This window comes from Haliotis cracherodii, unplaced genomic scaffold, assembly GCF_022045235.1.
Source record: "Haliotis cracherodii isolate W230 unplaced genomic scaffold, xgHalCrac1.p SCAF_16, whole genome shotgun sequence".
Lineage (NCBI taxonomy): Eukaryota > Metazoa > Mollusca > Gastropoda > Lepetellida > Haliotidae > Haliotis > Haliotis cracherodii.
Genome location: NW_027266271.1, coordinates 28,624,971 through 28,645,805, shown reverse-complemented (window position 1 = coordinate 28,645,805; position 20,835 = coordinate 28,624,971). Strand labels below are relative to the sequence as shown.

General features: G+C 44.7%; 1 protein-coding gene across 1 annotated transcript; it reads left to right on the top strand.

Moving 5' to 3' along the window:
• The first annotated feature begins 3,500 nt into the window (after positions 1–3,500).
• LOC139463663 (vitelline envelope sperm lysin receptor-like) lies at positions 3,501–11,222 on the top strand. Its single transcript, XM_071244919.1, has one exon. It carries the CDS (start codon positions 3,501–3,503, stop codon positions 11,220–11,222), a length of 7,722 nt encoding a protein of 2,573 aa, XP_071101020.1.
• Positions 11,223–20,835: the final 9,613 nt, after the last annotated feature.

The window sequence follows — 20,835 nt, the reverse complement described above, 5'->3', positions numbered from 1 at the left end:
GATTAGAGCAGGCCATCAGCTTCCGGTCAACAGACAAGAATTGCAGTAGGCCCTGAGAGACGAGTGGCAACGGATTCCAGTCCACGTCATCAGAAGACTGACGTCATCGATGAGGCGGCGTATCACAGCATGCATTGAGGCAGGTGGAGGTCATACACGCCATTGAAGGCAACCGTGTCAACAATGAACTTGTAGTGTGTCTGACAATTTTTGGTGACATTTCAGACAACTTTTGAAAATGAAACTTCTTACCCCACCATTGTTTACCTTGAGCTTACATTACCTGTGATTGCACAATTTCATTCAAACTGTGGTTGATCAATTATTTGTTACCCCTCCCTAGATTATATTATAATTAGAAGATAAAAAATATGTGCTAACGCTTTCGGGTCTCGAGATGAATTTCCAAGATGCAAATACTCGATAAAATCCCGGAAATAGACACGCACATAGTATTTATCGATATTGTAAACCTATTGTGTTTTTAGAAAAAAAACATGCGCACTCTTTAACACCTCGTACTTACTCGGTTGTGAGGCGTCAACATCGAACGTTCTGTCACTGCTATGGTGATTGTGATTTTGGTAATTAACGTACACCGATATTGAGACGCAAATACCATCACCTATATTTCAACTGCGATACCTACATCCTTGAATTCCTCATACATTTGAGTGGCGGTCGGGTAGCCTAGTGGTTAAAGTGTTTGCTCGTCACGCTGAAGGCCCGGGTTCGATTCCCGACATGGGTACAATGTGTGAATCCCATCTGGTGTCCCCAAACGTGATATTGCTGGAATATTGCTAAAAGCGGCGTAAAACCAAACTCATTCACTCACTCATACATTTTAGAATCAAATGCCAAATGGTCTTTGTCACCAATACAAATTGTCTAGATGTAAATGAAGCAAAATAAATGAGGTGTGAAAACGAACGCTGACAAAACTGCACTTGTTGGAAATGTAAACAAAGCCATTCGTCTATTCGTTGAGTACATGGGCTCGAAATCTGCATTTTCAGAATATACACGGGAAGAGAAACGTAGGAAGAATTAGGGAATTAAACATATACATTGCAATAATTTGATATTTTCAACAGAGCTTGTCGAAGTTCCCGTCCTGTGTGACGCCATGACTGACGCAAAATCACGCACAACAACAACGGTATTTATCAGAATTTCTGACTATTTTCGTTGGTTTCAATGAAAAATAAAAAATAAAAACAGTACACAGATTGTCAGAATGTTTCTGATTACTTACATGTCACATTTATGTATATACGAACCCTGAATCAACGAAAGTCCCCTCGTAAAATCCCGCGCACTGTTGACAGTCAACACGCCATTTTGTAAAATTTGGTCACCGGTAGTGATGTCAAACTTCAACATATTTGTTGTACATATTTAGTAATTCCTCTGAGGTGAAGGTCCTTGAATGAAAGTACACACTATCATTGTTAACTGCTTGTTACTGTTTCATGATGTAGATCTTGCATATCTTTTGTACTTTTTTTCACACAATTAATTTCTCTTTGGATATTAATCAATGTTCAATATGATATCATACGTAGATATAGGCCACACCATATATGAACGTTTGATAATCTCCTGTTTGTTTGTCGCTGCGCAGAGTTGCGTCCCTTGGGCACGCCAGAAACCTATGATTGTGGGTTCGAATCCCGGTTCGCCCTGATTATGTTTCTAGGTTTGTCAGCACTATATCCGTGCTCGTGGGTTTCACCGAAGTGGTAAACGTCTGACACCTGCATCACTTCGGGCTTTCCTCCCACATTAAGCTGACACGCCGTGATATAACTGGAATACTGTTAAAAGGGGCGTTAAACCCAACTCACTCTCTCCTGTTTTTTTGAAAAATGTTCACATATGAGGTTGATAAGTTTATAGTGTCGTATACGATATTTCTTTAATTTGAACAAGACTTAGTGTACATGTGACAGGTACATTTACATTTCATCTTGTATGTATTTCTACGGAGTGTGATAGTCAATATTATAAGTTCATATAAATAGTGTCCACGAATAGCCGTTTCATATTATTTTATAGCTAAAACTGACGATATAGCTTATCCAAAATCGATATTATTTTTCGTTAAATTATATGCACATATTTCTTGAAGAATTGGCGTGGTCTTGGAATTTTTTTATACCGTTTGATATACAAAACAGTGATATCTGAGGATTCGCCAGGAGCGCGTTAGTCGTTATGGTGATTGTGATTTTGGTAATTATTTCATAATTTTTTTTAATCAAAAATTTAAAATCCCAATAATTCCCATAAATAGAGAAAATCAAAATATTTGTTATGAAAGTTAATTTTGTATTTCGATTTGCGTCCATTGTTAATTAGTATGCAAAAAATGCTGAGTAATTATGTATTCCTACACAGTGATTCGGTCGCTTGCTTCAGGTAATGCAAATCATATTTTCACCCTTTGACATTTGGTCATGTGACCCAAATTAGCCAATCACAACACAGAACACACTTTCTATAGGTTTACAATTCACAACAAAACCTCTTGTTATTTGTTTTAACAATCCTGGAACTCGACCTTTTTTTTCTTTTGCCGCCCAGTTGGACATTTTCATATTTGACACATCAGTGACAACAGTGATGTTGGATGCAATACCCGATTTCGACTTGTACCATATGTTCCCGTGTTTCTCCAGGTGAACAACTGACGTGCCTTTGCATGTGTTTGTGACGAGTGCCACCGATGAGGCAGGATACGCTCACCTTTTCGTTTTGTTTGTTGGTTATTTAACTTCATTCCAGCTATATGACGGTCTGTAAATAATTCAATCTGGACCGGTCAATCCAGTGATTGATATCATGAACATGGATCCATGCAATTGGGATACGATGACATGCATCAACCAAGACAGCAAGCCTGACCACCCGATCCCGTTAGTTACCTCTTACGACAAGTATAGTCTCCAGCTTTTACTATCACTAATGACACCTTTTCACCTGGTATCATCAGTGATAGCGACTCACATGCTCATGACAAACTCGGATCGTTCAATCGAAACTGTTTTGGCAGAGATTTCTTATGAATATGAGATCGGATTTCGGTGCTTTGTTTAATAATGCTTTTCTATTTGAGACTACGAGAGCCTAGTTTTTCCATTAAACGAAGTTTCGTTTTTGACTTTCAATCAGTTGGACTATCTATGTTGTGACAGGCCGATGCCCCAGACCCCAGAGTGCTGTCCCTGGACCTTACCCTTGTTTGCAGCGACGACAAGAGCAAACAAGCCACTCTCATCAGCTACCCCGTTACATTCAAGGGCCATGTTATCAAAGACATGCAAATCCTCTGCAAGAATGGATTGATGCAAATGACACGTGGAAGTGGCATTAACATGATTCGAATTCATTATCCACAACCTAACACTTCAGTAGTTCCAGGGGCATGTGTATTCCGCGGACCATACTCTGTTCCGACGAATGACTCTGTTGAGATGTATAACGTAAGTGTTGCAATGCTATGGAGCGATGGGACACCAACTTATAAGTCTCTTGAATGTAATGTTACTAAGTCACAGGCATCCTATGCACCTGAACCGGAGGCGAGTCCTACATCAAGTACACCTGAACCAGAAGTAACATCTCACAACCAGAGCAAACTGATCGACTGGGACGTATACTGCAGTCAGAATGAGAGCATTCCAGCCAAATTCATCAGTCGTCTTGTTGCGCCCAAATGCCAAGCTGTAGAAAAGATGGAAATAGATTGCAGCAATGGGCTGGTCCCAATAACCCACGAACGTGGCTTTAATATGATGCTCATTCAGTACACCCGCAATGAGCTCCTGGACAGTCCAGGAATGTGTGTATTTTGGGGACCCTATTCAGTTCCAAAGAATGACACTGTCGTACTGTATACCGTTACTGCCAGGCTGAAGTGGAGTGAAGGACTTCCAACCATTTTGTCGATTGAATGTTACATGCCCAAGTCACCCGTTGCAAATAAGCCAGAGAGTTGTCCTTCATCAAGTACACCTGAACCAAAGGCTAGTCCTACATCCAATGCACCAGAGACTTATCCATCATCAAGTGCACCTGAAAAGATATCTTCAGATCAACCTGCACCTTCTCACAACCAGAGCAAACTGATCGACTGGGACGTATACTGCAGTCAGAATGAGAGCATTCCAGCCAAATTCATCAGTCTTCTAACCTCAAAGGACCAAGCTGTGGAAAAGACGGAGATAAATTGCAGCAATGGACTGGTCCCAATAACTCAAGAATCTGGCATTAATATGATGCTCATTCAGTACACTCGCAATGACCTCCTGGACAGTCCAGGAATGTGTGTATTTTGGGGACCCTATTCAGTTCCAAAGAATGACACTGTCGTACTGTATACCGTTACTGCCAGGCTGAAGTGGAGTGAAGGACCTCCAACCAATTTGTCGATTGAATGTTACATGCCCAAGTCACCCGTTGCACCTAAGCCAGAGACTGGTCCTTCATCAAGTACACCTGAACCAGAGGCTAGTCCTACATCCAATGCACCAGAACCAGAGAGTTACCCAACATCAAGTGCACCTGAAAAGGTATTTTCAGATCAACCTGCACTTTCTCACAACCAGAGCAAACTGATCGACTGGGATGTATACTGCAGTCAGAATGAGAGCATTCCAGCCAAATTCATCAGTCGTCTTGTAACCTCAAAGGACCAAGCTGTGGAAAAGACGGAGATGAATTGCAGCAATGGACTGGTCCCAATAACTCAAGAATCTGGCATTAATATGATGCTCATTCAGTACACTCGCAATGACCTCCTGGACAGTCCAGGAATGTGTGTATTTTGGGGACCCTATTCAGTTCCAAAGAATGACACTGTCGTACTGTATACCGTTACTGCCAGGCTGAAGTGGAGTGAAGGACCTCCAACCAATTTGTCGATTGAATGTTACATGCCCAAGTCACCCGTTGCACCTAAGCCAGAGACTGCTCTTTCATCAAGTACACCTGAACCAGAGGCTAGTCCTACATCCAATGCACCAGAACCAGAGACTTATCCAACATCAAGTGCACCTGAAAAGGTATCTTCAGATCAACCTGCACCTTCTCACAACCACAACAAACTGATCAACTGGGGCGTATACTGCAGTCAGAATGAGAGCATTCCAGCCAAATTCATCAGTCGTCTTGTAACCTCAAAGGACCAAGCTGTGGAAAAGACGGAGATGAATTGCAGCAATGGACTGGTCCCAATAACTCAAGAATCTGGCATTAATATGATGCTCATTCAGTACACTCGCAATGACCTCCTGGACAGTCCAGGAATGTGTGTATTTTGGGGACCCTATTCAGTTCCAAAGAATGACACTGTCGTACTGTATACCGTTACTGCCAGGCTGAAGTGGAGTGAAGGACCTCCAACCAATTTGTCGATTGAATGTTACATGCCCAAGTCACCCGTTGCACCTAAGCCAGAGACTGGTCCTTCATCAAGTACACCTGAACCAGAGGCTAGTCCTACATCCAATGCACCAGAACCAGAGAGTTACCCAACATCAAGTGCACCTGAAAAGGTATTTTCAGATCAACCTGCACTTTCTCACAACCAGAGCAAACTGATCGACTGGGATGTATACTGCAGTCAGAATGAGAGCATTCCAGCCAAATTCATCAGTCGTCTTGTAACCTCAAAGGACCAAGCTGTGGAAAAGACGGAGATGAATTGCAGCAATGGACTGGTCCCAATAACTCAAGAATCTGGCATTAATATGATGCTCATTCAGTACACTCGCAATGACCTCCTGGACAGTCCAGGAATGTGTGTATTTTGGGGACCCTATTCAGTTCCAAAGAATGACACTGTCGTACTGTATACCGTTACTGCCAGGCTGAAGTGGAGTGAAGGACCTCCAACCAATTTGTCGATTGAATGTTACATGCCCAAGTCACCCGTTGCACCTAAGCCAGAGACTGCTCCTTCATCAAGTACACCTGAACCAGAGGCTAGTCCTACATCCAATGCACCAGAACCAGAGACTTATCCAACATCAAGTGCACCTGAAAAGGTATCTTCAGATCAACCTGCACCTTCTCACAACCACAACAAACTGATCAACTGGGGCGTATACTGCAGTCAGAATGAGAGCATTCCAGCCAAATTCATCAGTCGTCTTGTAACCTCAAAGGACCAAGCTGTGGAAAAGACGGAGATGAATTGCAGCAATGGACTGGTCCCAATAACTCAAGAATCTGGCATTAATATGATGCTCATTCAGTACACTCGCAATGACCTCCTGGACAGTCCAGGAATGTGTGTATTTTGGGGACCCTATTCAGTTCCAAAGAATGACACTGTCGTACTGTATACCGTTACTGCCAGGCTGAAGTGGAGTGAAGGACCTCCAACCAATTTGTCGATTGAATGTTACATGCCCAAGTCACCCGTTGCACCTAAGCCAGAGACTGCTCTTTCATCAAGTACACCTGAACCAGAGGCTAGTCCTACATCCAATCCACCAGAACCAGAGAGTTACCCAACATCAAGTGCACCTGAAAAGGTATTTTCAGATCAACCTGCACTTTCTCACAACCAGAGCAAACTGATCTACTGGGACGTATACTGCAGTCAGAATGAGAGCATTCCAGCCAAATTCATCAGTCGTCTTGTAACCTCAAAGGACCAAGCTGTGGAAAAGACGGAGATGAATTGCAGCAATGGACTGGTCCCAATAACTCAAGAATCTGGCATTAATATGATGCTCATTCAGTACACTCGCAATGACCTCCTGGACAGTCCAGGAATGTGTGTATTTTGGGGACCCCATTCAGTTCCAAAGAATGACACTGTCGTTCTGTATACAGTTACTGCCAGGCTGAAGTGGAGTGAAGGACCTCCAACCAATGTGTCGATTGAATGTTACATGCCCAAGTCACCCGTTGCAAATAAGCCAGAGACTGGTCCTTCATCAAGTACACCTGAACCAAAGGCTAGTCCTACATCCAATGCACCAGAGCCAGAGACTTATCCATCATCAAGTGCACCTGAAAAGGTATTTTCAGATCAACCTGCACTTTCTCACAACCAGAGCAAACTGATCGACTGGGATGTATACTGCAGTCAGAATGAGAGCATTCCAGCCAAATTCATCAGTCGTCTTGTAACCTCAAAGGACCAAGCTGTGGAAAAGACGGAGATGAATTGCAGCAATGGACTGGTCCCAATAACTCAAGAATCTGGCATTAATATGATGCTCATTCAGTACACTCGCAATGACCTCCTGGACAGTCCAGGAATGTGTGTATTTTGGGGACCCTATTCAGTTCCAAAGAATGACACTGTCGTTCTGTATACAGTTACTGCCAGGCTGAAGTGGAGTGAAGGACCTCCAACCAATGTGTCGATTGAATGTTACATGCCCAAGTCACCCGTTGCAAATAAGCCAGAGACTGGTCCTTCATCAAGTACACCTGAACCAAAGGCTAGTCCTACATCCAATGCACCAGAGCCAGAGACTTATCCATCATCAAGTGCACCTGAAAAGGTATTTTCAGATCAACCTGCACTTTCTCACAACCAGAGCAAACTGATCGACTGGGATGTATACTGCAGTCAGAATGAGAGCATTCCAGCCAAATTCATCAGTCTTCTAACCTCAAAGGACCAAGCTGTGGAAAAGACGGAGATAAATTGCAGCAATGGACTGGTCCCAATAACTCAAGAATCTGGCATTAATATGATGCTCATTCAGTACACTCGCAATGACCTCCTGGACAGTCCAGGAATGTGTGTATTTTGGGGACCCTATTCAGTTCCAAAGAATGACACTGTCGTACTGTATACCGTTACTGCCAGGCTGAAGTGGAGTGAAGGACCTCCAACCAATTTGTCGATTGAATGTTACATGCCCAAGTCACCCGTTGCACCTAAGCCAGAGACTGCTCTTTCATCAAGTACACCTGAACCAGAGGCTAGTCCTACATCCAATGCACCAGAGCCAGAGACTTATCCAACATCAAGTGCACCTGAAAAGGTATCTTCAGATCAACCTGCACTTTCTCACAACCAGAGCAAACTGATCGACTGGGATGTATACTGCAGTCAGAATGAGAGCATTCCAGCCAAATTCATCAGTCGTCTTGTAACCTCAAAGGACCAAGCTGTGGAAAAGACGGAGATGAATTGCAGCAATGGACTGGTCCCAATAACTCAAGAATCTGGCATTAATATGATGCTCATTCAGTACACTCGCAATGACCTCCTGGACAGTCCAGGAATGTGTGTATTTTGGGGACCCTATTCAGTTCCAAAGAATGACACTGTCGTACTGTATACCGTTACTGCCAGGCTGAAGTGGAGTGAAGGACCTCCAACCAATTTGTCGATTGAATGTTACATGCCCAAGTCACCCGTTGCACCTAAGCCAGAGACTGCTCCTTCATCAAGTACACCTGAACCAGAGGCTAGTCCTACATCCAATGCACCAGAACCAGAGACTTATCCAACATCAAGTGCACCTGAAAAGGTATCTTCAGATCAACCTGCACCTTCTCACAACCACAACAAACTGATCAACTGGGACGTATACTGCAGTCAGAATGAGAGCATTCCAGCCAAATTCATCAGTCGTCTTGTAACCTCAAAGGACCAAGCTGTGGAAAAGACGGAGATAAATTGCAGCAATGGACTGGTCCCAATAACTCAAGAATCTGGCATTAATATGATGCTCATTCAGTACACTCGCAATGACCTCCTGGACAGTCCAGGAATGTGTGTATTTTGGGGACCCTATTCAGTTCCAAAGAATGACACTGTCGTACTGTATACCGTTACTGCCAGGCTGAAGTGGAGTGAAGGACCTCCAACCAATTTGTCGATTGAATGTTACATGCCCAAGTCACCCGTTGCACCTAAGCCAGAGACTGCTCCTTCATCAAGTACACCTGAACCAGAGGCTAGTCCTACATCCAATGCACCAGAACCAGAGACTTATCCAACATCAAGTGCACCTGAAGAGGTATATTCAGATCAACCTGCACCTTCTCACAACCACAACAAACTGATCAACTGGGACGTATACTGCAGTCAGAATGAGAGCATTCCAGCCAAATTCATCAGTCGTCTTGTAACCTCAAAGGACCAAGCTGTGGAAAAGACGGAGATAAATTGCAGCAATGGACTGGTCCCAATAACTCAAGAATCTAGCATTAATATGATGCTCATTCAGTACACTCGCAATGAGCTCCTGGACAGTCCAGGAATGTGTGTATTTTGGGGACCCTATTCAGTTCCAAAGAATGACACTGTCGTTCTGTATACCGTTACTGCCAGGCTGAAGTGGAGTGAAGGACCTCCAACCAATTTGTCGATTGAATGTTACATGCCCAAGTCACCCGTTGCACCTAAGCCAGAGACTGCTCCTTCATCAAGTACACCTGAACCAGAGGCTAGTCCTACATCCAATGCACCAGAGCCAGAGACTTATCCAACATCAAGTGCACCTGAAAAGGTATCTTCAGATCAACCTGCACCTTCTCACAACCAGAGCAAACTGATCGACTGGCACGTATACTGCAGTCAGAATGAGAGCATTCCAGCCAAATTCATCAGTCGTCTTGTAACTTCTTCAAAGGACCAAGCTGTGGAAAAGACGGAGATAAATTGCAGCAATGGACTGGTCCCAATAACTCAAGAATCTGGCATTAATATGATGCTCATTCAGTACACTCGCAATGACCTCCTGGACAGTCCAGGAATGTGTGTATTTTGGGGACCCTATTCAGTTCCAAAGAATGACACTGTCGTACTGTATACCGTTACTGCCAGGCTGAAGTGGAGTGAAGGACCTCCAACCAATTTGTCGATTGAGTGTTACATGCCCAAGTCACCCGTTGCACCTAAGCCAGAGACTGCTCCTTCATCAAGTACACCTGAACCAGAGGCTAGTCCTACATCCAATGCACCAGAGCCAGAGACTTATCCAACATCAAGTGCACCTGAAAAGGTATCTTCAGATCAACCTGCACCTTCTCACAACCAGAGCAAACTGATCGACTGGCACGTATACTGCAGTCAGAATGAGAGCATTCCAGCCAAATTCATCAGTCGTCTTGTAACTTCTTCAAAGGACCAAGCTGTGGAAAAGACGGAGATGAATTGCAGCAATGGACTGGTCCCAATAACTCAAGAATCTGGCATTAATATGATGCTCATTCAGTACACTCGCAATGACCTCCTGGACAGTCCAGGAATGTGTGTATTTTGGGGACCCTATTCAGTTCCAAAGAATGACACTGTCGTACTGTATACCCTTACTGCCAGGCTGAAGTTGAGTGAAGGACCTCCAACCAATTTGTCGATTGAATGTTACATGCCCAAGTCACCCGTTGCACCTAAACCAGAGACTTATCCAACATCAAGTGCACCTGGAACTAGCCCTGAAGGAAGCACAACCGCTGCACCTGGAACTAGCCCTAAAGGAAATTCGACTGCTGCTCGAAATGCCGATCCAAGAAAATCGAACCAGACCAGTTCCACAGAAGGCGTGCTTGACGGTAAATCCAACTACATTATTAAAGTGATTCCTCACTGCAGAACAAGAGGGGATGTTGCACTGATTGAGATAATAACAGATGTTGACCTGTCAGCTGTGGCGGTCTGCTCCAACGGCTCCAGGCACCATTTCAACTCCACAGACTTTGTCCACTTCTACCTGCCTGTATCTTACAACTTCACTCCCAGTGTATGTGCGTTCACTCGCAGTAAAGCCAATGTCTTTAAGCTGCACATAGGAGTATCATGGAAAGATCGATTCTACGATGTGACTACACAAAAAAAAGACTTTCTGATAACATGTACATTTGATCCACATAAAAGCCACATGGGTCCTACGTCGGCCTCTTCCGAGCAGCTCATTGCTGCCAAGGAGATCCAGTCACATCAAGGCCCGCAAAGTGACGCTGAAGAAGTGTTTCTGAAGCTGGTGGATACCAGGAATGAAACCCTCGCTGCCGCTGTCCCCTTGTCCAAGAAGGTCCGGTTGGTAGGGGAGGTCCGTGGTTCCAGCTTGGGAAGTGGTTTAAAGCCAGTTGCGTGCGATGCTGTAGGAGTCCAACAGGGGCAGAGATATGCAATATTACGGGCTGGATGTGGAGACGGCATTGTGTTCGCCAAGGACATCGGTTTCATTACCGAAGGAAATAAAACTTACAGTCCAGTTTTCGAGGTGTTCAAGTAAGTATATCTTAAGGGACTAGTTGTGATGATAAACCCGACTTGCTCACATAGCTTGTTCGGTTCTGGCCATAAGTGGGGACTATTGGGATCACACATGTAGCACCGGGGTGGTGGTGGTGGTGTGGAGAAGAAGAACAGGAGGAGACGGACAACTTTGGGTACATCGTTGATTTCACACATACTAGTATCTGACCGCCTCCGTAGTCTGGTGGTAGTGCGTCCACACGGAGAGTGTAAGGTCGGGGGTTCGATCCCCAGCCGCGTCATGCCTAAATACGTTAAGAGATGATACTTGTTGTTACCTGGGGATCAGCATAAAGGGACTGAAACGAGGACTGGACGGCTCGGAGTCAGTATACCCAGTATGGTATTAATGGTAATCTGCGGCATGGTATCTCGGTGAGCTAGCACTATCAAATCGGCATTGCCAGACAAGTGCATATGCTTGCAAACTCGGTTCTTGCAAACTGTTGGAGGAATGAGTGATGGTTAAATAGACCTAATCAAACACATTTCTTTCAATTTTCAGTTACTTTCAAAAATCCCCCTGTATACTTTCCTCCATGTCTCACTGTAACTGCCCCTTTTGGAAGGAGCGACGAAATTATATCTGGTGGTCAGACTGCATGACTTGGAGGTCTGCATGTCTTCGTACCCCAACGCCATTTGGCGTTACGCTTCCTTTCAGTCATCGGGGGCACGGGTGGCCCGGTCGTCTAAGGCGCCGAGAATCGCTATGCAGAGTTGCGTCCCTTGGGCACGCCAGAAACCTATGATTGTGGGTTCGAATCCCGGTTCTCCCAAATTATGTTACTAGGTTTGTCAGCACTATACCCGTGCTCGTGGGTTTCACCGAAGTGGTAAACGTCTGAGAGCTGCATCACTTCGGGCTTTCCTCCCACATTAAGCTGACACGCCGTGATATAACTGGAATACTGTTAAGAGGTGTTAAACCCAACTCACTCACCTTCGTCATTCGATAATTAACAGGCTTATAGCGGGAGCATATCTACAAAATGGCTCGTAAAACGCCACCCAAACAAACCATACGAATGTTTTCTCACTCGATAACAATTATGTTGCAGGCTACACGGAAATCTGCATTTGACGTTCATGTGTAATTTCACGCTCTGTACCAACTCATGTGATGGCAGCTCCTGTTCAACCCAGCGTCGTAAAAGAAGGTCGATGGCGTGGCAAGACAACCCTCACGTTGCAGACTTTGACTCGTCAGCAACACCTTCCACAGACATGGCGACAGTTCAAGTCGCGTTGGTTGTAGCCGTCGCATTACTCATAACCCAACTCGCAGGCCTTGCCATATAATGTAAACATAAAATAGAATGAAACGCAAAACGTCTGATGTGATCCTTTGCTGACCAGTCCTAGAATCACGTGTCTGCTGCTGTTTGCGGCTCTGTGTTTGCGGGGGAGGAAGGAATCTTTTGATTGCGCCAGGAAGTCTTTCTTTGCCCAGCACACCCTTCTTCACCTAGTCTATTAGTAGAATTCCCACGGTTTGATCAGTGGGCGGTCGGGTAGCCTGGTGGTTAAAGTGTTCGCTCGTCACGCCGAAGACCCGGGTTCGATTCCCGACATGGGTACAAAGTGTAAAGTCCATTTCTAGTGTCCCCCGCCGTGATATTGCTGGAATATTCCCAAAATCGGCGTAAAGCCATACTCAATCACGGTTTTATCAATTACTAGTCACGCCATGGGCTCAGCTTAGAACAATCAAGGAAGGACTTCATTAATATTCTAGAATAGGTCTTCAGCAACCCATGCTTGCCGCAAAAGGCGACTAACGGGATCGGGTGGTCAGGCTCGCTTGATGCATGTCATCGATCCCAAATGCGTGGATCGATGTTCATGTTGTCAATCACTGGATTGTCTGGTCCAGACTCGATTATTTACTGCCGTCATATAGCTGGAACATTGCTGTGCGGCGTTAAACCACAAATAAAGAAACAAACCAACCAACTTAATTAATATCCACCGAAAGTATTCGAGATAAGCGGAATGAATACCAGGTCAATTTGTCGAAAACGAAATCATGTGAAGTTTACTGAGAAAACAATATGTTAAATACTGGACTTCATCACTGAATAACATCTCTAACATTTGGGGTTAAGACATTTAGGCAAGAAGTAGGCACCCCTATGGGCACCAATTGTGCTTAGATTCTTGCTGATCTAATTTTTCATACATATAAATACGAATTTCTACTCGGATCAAAACAAAATTATTTGGCCACGAAATGTAAATTAAGCAGCTGATTCCGATAGCCGATTTCCACCTACTGATTTACCCACCAGAACTAGAAATAATGGAGACCAGTGAGACCGCCTCATTTGTTTCATATTTAGATCTATGCATAAAAATTCAGTGACAAAACACTCTCCACAGGACTGTATGACAAGAGGGATGACTTTTAAATCGTCATGTTTGGCTTTTGGTGTTTGGTGTCTACTGTTGAGGTACAATCGAGCACGCTCTTCCTGCCAAGACTTCATACGACTCTTGCTCAGAAGCAGTTTGATTAAAGTTACAGCATTCAAGGCCCCAGTAAAGCTTTCAAAACGTTTTATGGTAGACATGTGGAGGACATTTCCAAATTTAACGCATTGGTGACAAAATGTCCGATGCAATTACATATTTTGATTTGTTCCCGCGTTTCTATTCAGGTGAATAACTGACTTGCCTTTGCATGTGTTTGTGGGGGCACGGGTGGCCCGGTCGTCTAAGGCGCCGAGAATCGCTGTGGAGTTGCGTCCCTTGGGCACGCCAGAAACCTATGAATGTGGGTTCGAATCCCGGTTCTCCCCGATTATGTTTCTAGGTTTGTCAGCAACATACCCGTGCTCGTGGGTTTCACCGAAGTGGTAAACGTCTGAGAGCTGCATCACTTCGGGCTTTCCTCTCACATTAAGCTGACACGCCGCGATATAACTGGAATTCTGTTAAAAGCGGCGTTAAACCCACCGGTGGGGTAGGATACGCATACCGTTTCGCGTGTCATCACTTGTTGATAGATTCCCATTTTCATGAGTGGGAATCGTACAATCGACTCTACTTTTAACACGGACTTCTTATAAATATGGCTAGGGTTTTGTAGCTTTTATTATTATGAAAAATGGCCAAATCATGTGATCACATAGTCACCACTTTATGTGAAGCATACTGTTTTCCGTTTGTACACATGTTCTCTGGTGGGGTCTTATAATGAGAGGAGTAGCCATGACGATTGTCACCATAAACTTTGCCAAAACCCGTGGAACTCATGATAATACTAAGCATTATACAAGTATTTAATTCTGGCGAGTTCAATATGCGAAAGCAATGACCCGATTTGATTACAGTAACTTAGCTGCGAACTATGAAATGTTAGTACCAGACGCCATCTTGTTTCCTAGCAGACGAGTCAATATTCAATACTGATCATGTGACGACTCAATATCCAAGGTCAGTGTCAGTCACATGATTTGGGGTAAACATGGTAATGTAACCAAATGTGTCTGTTACTGGTATTTTGTGGTAATTTGAATGCAAATGTTTCAGTTTGTTATTGCAACACTATACCATAGTAACAGTTAGTGAATGGGTGAGTGAGTATGGTTTTACGCCACATTTAGCAACAACCCAGCATATAACTGTGGGTACACCAGAATTGGGCTTCACTTATTGAACCCATGTGAGGAATCAAACCCGGGGCTCTGGTGTGACAAGCAAACACTTTACCCACTAGGCTACCCAACCGCCACATGATAGCTTCAACCTGCTTTGGATAAGTAAGTCATTCATAAAATGGGTTCACTTTCTGTGAAGCGTAGAAATCAGTTGGTACAATCTTCCATTTACGTCGCCTCATATGACTTGATTTACAGAGAATATACACAAAATATTTCCACTCGGATCATCAAAATTATATTTCAACATGTGAGAAGAAGAATCATCTGCTGAAGTCCTCATGTATGGTTAAACAGACATCACAGAGCACTCACAAAGTGTCTAATGACATCACAGAGCACTCACAAAGTCACTGATGACATCACAAAGCACTCGCAAAGTGTCTGATGAATGCACAGAGCACTCTTAGAGTGTCTAATGACATCATAGAGCACTCAGTGTCTGACATAACAGCACTCACAGTGTCTGACATCACAGAGCACTCGCACAGTGTCTGATGACATCACAGAGCACTCGCTAAGTGTCTGATGACTTCACGGAGCACTCACACAGTTTTTAATGACATCACAAATCACTCACACAGTGTCTGATGACATCACAGAGCACTGACGCAGTTTCTGATGACATCATAGAGCTCTCACAAAGTCACTGATGACATCACAGAGCACAGTGTCTGATGACAGCACAAATCACTCACACAGTGTCTGTTGACACCACAGAGCACTCACACAGTGTCTGATGACATCACACGGCACTCACAGTGTCTGATGACGTCACAGGGCACTCACAGTGTCTGAGGACATCACAGAGCACTTGCACAGTGTCTGATGACACCACACTGCACTCGCACAGTGTCTGAGGACATCCCACAGCACTCAGTGTCTGATGACATCACAGAGCACTCACACAGTGTCTGAGGACATTACAGAGCACTCGCACAATGTTTGATGACAGAACACAGCATTCACACAGTGTCTGATGACACCCCAGAGCACTCACACAGTGTCTGATGACATCACAGATCACTCACAGTGTATGATGACGTCACAGAGCATTTACATAGTGTCACAGAGCAAACATGCAATATTTGTTGACAACACAGGCCACTCACACAAATGGTGTCTAAATGGTACAGATCCAGGTGACGGAATCGAAGACAACATACTACATGAAGGAGTGCATGTCCAGGTGATGGCACATGTTACGTGAAGGAGAGCAGGTTCAGGTGTTCGAACAGAAGACAACATGGTACATAATGGAGTGCAGGTCCAGGTGATGGTACATGATACATGAAGGAGTAAAGGTCCAGGTGATGGAACAGAAGACTACATGGTACATTAAGGAGTGCAGGTCAAGGTGATGGTACATTGTACAAGAAGGAATAAAAGTCCAGGTATGGCACATGTTACGTGAAGGAGAGCAGGTTCAGGTGTTGGAACAGAAGACGACATGGTACATGATGGAGTGCACGTCCCGGTGATGGTACATGAAAGAGTAAAATTCCAGGTGATGGTACAGAAGACCACATGTTACATGATGGAGTGCAGGTCCAGGTGATGGTACATGAAGGAGTAAAGGTCCAGGTGATGGTACAGAAGACGACATGGTACATGGTGGAGTGCAGGTCTAGGTGATGGTACATAAAGGAGTGCAGGTCCAGGTGATGGTACAGAAGACTACATGGATATGGTGGAGTGCAGGTCCAGGTGATGGTACATAAAGGAGTGCAGGTCCAGGTGATGGTACATGGTACATGAAGGAGTAAAGGTCCAGATGATGGTACAGAAGACGACATGGCACATTAAGGAGTGCAGGTTCAGGTGATGGATCAGAAGACTACATGCTACATGAAGGAGTGCAGGTCCAGGTGATGGAACAGAAGACTACATGCTACATGAAGGAGTGCAGGTCCAGGTGAAGGAACAGAAGACTACGTGCTACATGAAGGAGTACAGATCCAGGTGAAGGAACAGAATGCGACATACTACATGAAGGAATGCAGGTCCAGGTGAAGGAACAGAAGACTACATGCTACATGAAGGAGTGAAGGTCCAGGTGATGGAACAGAAGACTACATGCTACATGAAGGAGTACAGATCCAGGTGGAGGAACAGAAGACTACATACTACATGAAGGAGTGCAGGTCCAGGTGATGGAACAGAATGCGACATACTATATGAAGGAGTGCAGGTCCAGGTGAAGGAACAGAAGACTACATACTACATGAAGGAGTGCAGATCCAGGTGAAGGAACAGAAGAAAACATACTACATGAAGGAGTGCAGGTCCAGGTGAAAGAACAGAAGAAAACATACTATATGAAGGAGTGCAGGTCCAGGTGAAGGAACAGAAGAAAACATACTACATGAAGGAGTGCAGGTCCAGGTGATGGAACAGAAGACTACATACTACATGAAGGAGTGCAGATCCAGGTGGAGGAACAGAAGACTACATACTATATGAAGGAGTGCAGATCCAGGTGAAGGAACAGAAGACTACATACTATATGAAGGAGTGCAGATCCAGGTGAGGGAACAGAAGAAAACATACTACATGAAGGAGTGCAGGTTCAGGTGATGGAACAGAAGACTACATACTACATGAAGGAGTGCAGATCCAGGTGGAGGAACAGAAGACTACATACTACATGAAGGAGTGCAGGTCCAGGTGGAGGAACAGAAGACTACATACTACATGAAGGAGTGCAGATCCAGGTGGAGGAACAGAAGACTACATACTACATGAAGGAGTGCAGGTCCAGGTGGAGGAACAGAAGACTACATACTACATGAAGGAGTGCAGATCCAGGTGGAGGAACAGAAGACTACATACTACATGAAGGAGTGCAGATCCAGGTGAAGGAACAGAAGAAAACATACTACATGAAGGAGTGCAGGTCCAGGTGATGGAACAGAAGACTACATACTACATTAAGGAGTGCAGATCCAGGTGGAGGAACAGAAGACTACATACTACATGAAGGAGTGCAGGTCCAGGTGGAGGAACAGAAGACTACATACTACATGAAGGAGTGCAGGTCCAGGTGGAGGAACAGAAGACTACATACTACATGAAGGAGTGCAGATCCAGGTGGAGGAACAGAAGACTACATACTACATGAAGGAGTGCAGACCCAGGTGGAGGAACAGAAGACTACATACTACATGAAGGAGTGCAGATCCAGGTGAAGGAACAGAAGAAAACATACTACATGAAGGAGTGCAGGTCCAGGTGATGGAACAGAAGACTACATGCTACATGAAGGAGTGCAGATCCAGGTGGAGGAACAGAAGACTACATACTACATGAAGGAGTGCAGGTCCAGGTGAAGGAACAGGAGACTACGTGCTACATGAAGGAGTACAGATCCAGGTGAAGGAACAGAATGCGACATACTACATGAAGGAATGCAGGTCCAGGTGAAGGAACAGAAGACTACATGCTACATGAAGGAGTGAAGGTCCAGGTGATGGAACAGAAGACTACATGCTACATGAAGGAGTACAGATCCAGGTGGAGGAACAGAAGACTACATACTACATGAAGGAGTGCAGGTCCAGGTGATGGAACAGAATGCGACATACTATATGAAGGAGTGCAGGTCCAGGTGAAGGAACAGAAGACTACATACTACATGAAGGAGTGCAGATCCAGGTGAAGGAACAGAAGAAAACATACTACATGAAGGAGTGCAGGTCCAGGTGATGGAACAGAAGACTACATACTACATGAAGGAGTGCAGGTCCAGGTGAAGGAACAGAAGAAAACATACTATATGAAGGAGTGCAGGTCCAGGTGAAGGAACAGAAGACTACATACTACATGAAGGAGTGCAGGTCCAGGTGAAGGAACAGAAGACTACATACTACATGAAGGAGTGCAGATCCAGGTGAAGGAACAGAAGACTACATACTACATGAAGGAGTGCAGATCCAGGTGAAGGAACAGAAGACTACATACTATATGAAGGAGTGCAGATCCAGGTGATGGAACAGAAGAAAACATACTACATGAAGGAGTGCAGGTCCAGGTGATGGAACAGAAGACTACATACTATATGAAGGAGTGCAGATCCAGGTGAAGGAACAGAAGACTACATACTACATGAAGGAGTGCAGATCCAGGTGGAGGAACAGAAGACTACATACTACATGAAGGAGTGCAGATCCAGGTGGAGGAACAGAAGACTACATACTACATGAAGGAGTGCAGGTCCAGGTGGAGGAACAGAAGACTACATACTACATGAAGGAGTGCAGATCCAGGTGGAGGAACAGAAGACTACATACTACATGAAGGAGTGCAGATCCAGGTGAAGGAACAGAAGACTACATACTACATGAAGGAGTGCAGGTCCAGGTGAAGGAACAGAAGAAAACATACTACATGAAGGAGTGCAGGTCCAGGTGATGGAACAGAAGACTACATACTACATGAAGGAGTGCAGATCCAGGTGAAGGAACAGAAGACTACATACTATATGAAGGAGTGCAGATCCAGGTGAAGGAACAGAAGACTACATACTATATGAAGGAGTGCAGATCCAGGTGATGGAACAGAAGAAAACATACTACATGAAGGAGTGCAGGTTCAGGTGATGGAACAGAAGACTACATACTACATGAAGGAGTGCCGATCCAGGTGGAGGAACAGAAGACTACATACTACATGAAGGAGTGCAGGTCCAGGTGGAGGAACAGAAGACTACATACTACATGAAGGAGTGCAGATCCAGGTGGAGGAACAGAAGACTACATACTACATGAAGGAGTGCAGGTCCAGGTGGAGGAACAGAAGACTACATACTACATGAAGGAGTGCAGATCCAGGTGGAGGAACAGAAGACTACATACTACATGAAGGAGTGCAGATCCAGGTGAAGGAACAGAAGAAAACATACTACATGAAGGAGTGCAGGTCCAGGTGATGGAACAGAAGACTACATACTACATTAAGGAGTGCAGATCCAGGTGGAGGAACAGAAGACTACATACTACATGAAGGAGTGCAGGTCCAGGTGGAGGAACAGAAGACTACATACTACATGAAGGAGTGCAGGTCCAGGTGGAGGAACAGAAGACTACATACTACATGAAGGAGTGCAGATCCAGGTGGAGGAACAGAAGACTACATACTACATGAAGGAGTGCAGACCCAGGTGGAGGAACAGAAGACTACATACTACATGAAGGAGTGCAGATCCAGGTGAAGGAACAGAAGAAAACATACTACATGAAGGAGTGCAGGTCCAGGTGATGGAACAGAAGACTACATGCTACATGAAGGAGTGCAGATCCAGGTGGAGGAACAGAAGACTACATACTACATGAAGGAGTGCAGGTCCAGGTGAAGGAACAGGAGACTACGTGCTACATGAAGGAGTACAGATCCAGGTGAAGGAACAGAATGCGACATACTACATGAAGGAATGCAGGTCCAGGTGAAGGAACAGAAGACTACATGCTACATGAAGGAGTGAAGGTCCAGGTGATGGAACAGAAGACTACATGCTACATGAAGGAGTACAGATCCAGGTGGAGGAACAGAAGACTACATACTACATGAAGGAGTGCAGGTCCAGGTGATGGAACAGAATGCGACATACTATATGAAGGAGTGCAGGTCCAGGTGAAGGAACAGAAGACTACATACTACATGAAGGAGTGCAGATCCAGGTGAAGGAACAGAAGAAAACATACTACATGAAGGAGTGCAGGTCCAGGTGATGGAACAGAAGACTACATACTACATGAAGGAGTGCAGGTCCAGGTGAAGGAACAGAAGAAAACATACTATATGAAGGAGTGCAGGTCCAGGTGAAGGAACAGAAGACTACATACTACATGAAGGAGTGCAGGTCCAGGTGAAGGAACAGAAGACTACATACTACATGAAGGAGTGCAGATCCAGGTGAAGGAACAGAAGACT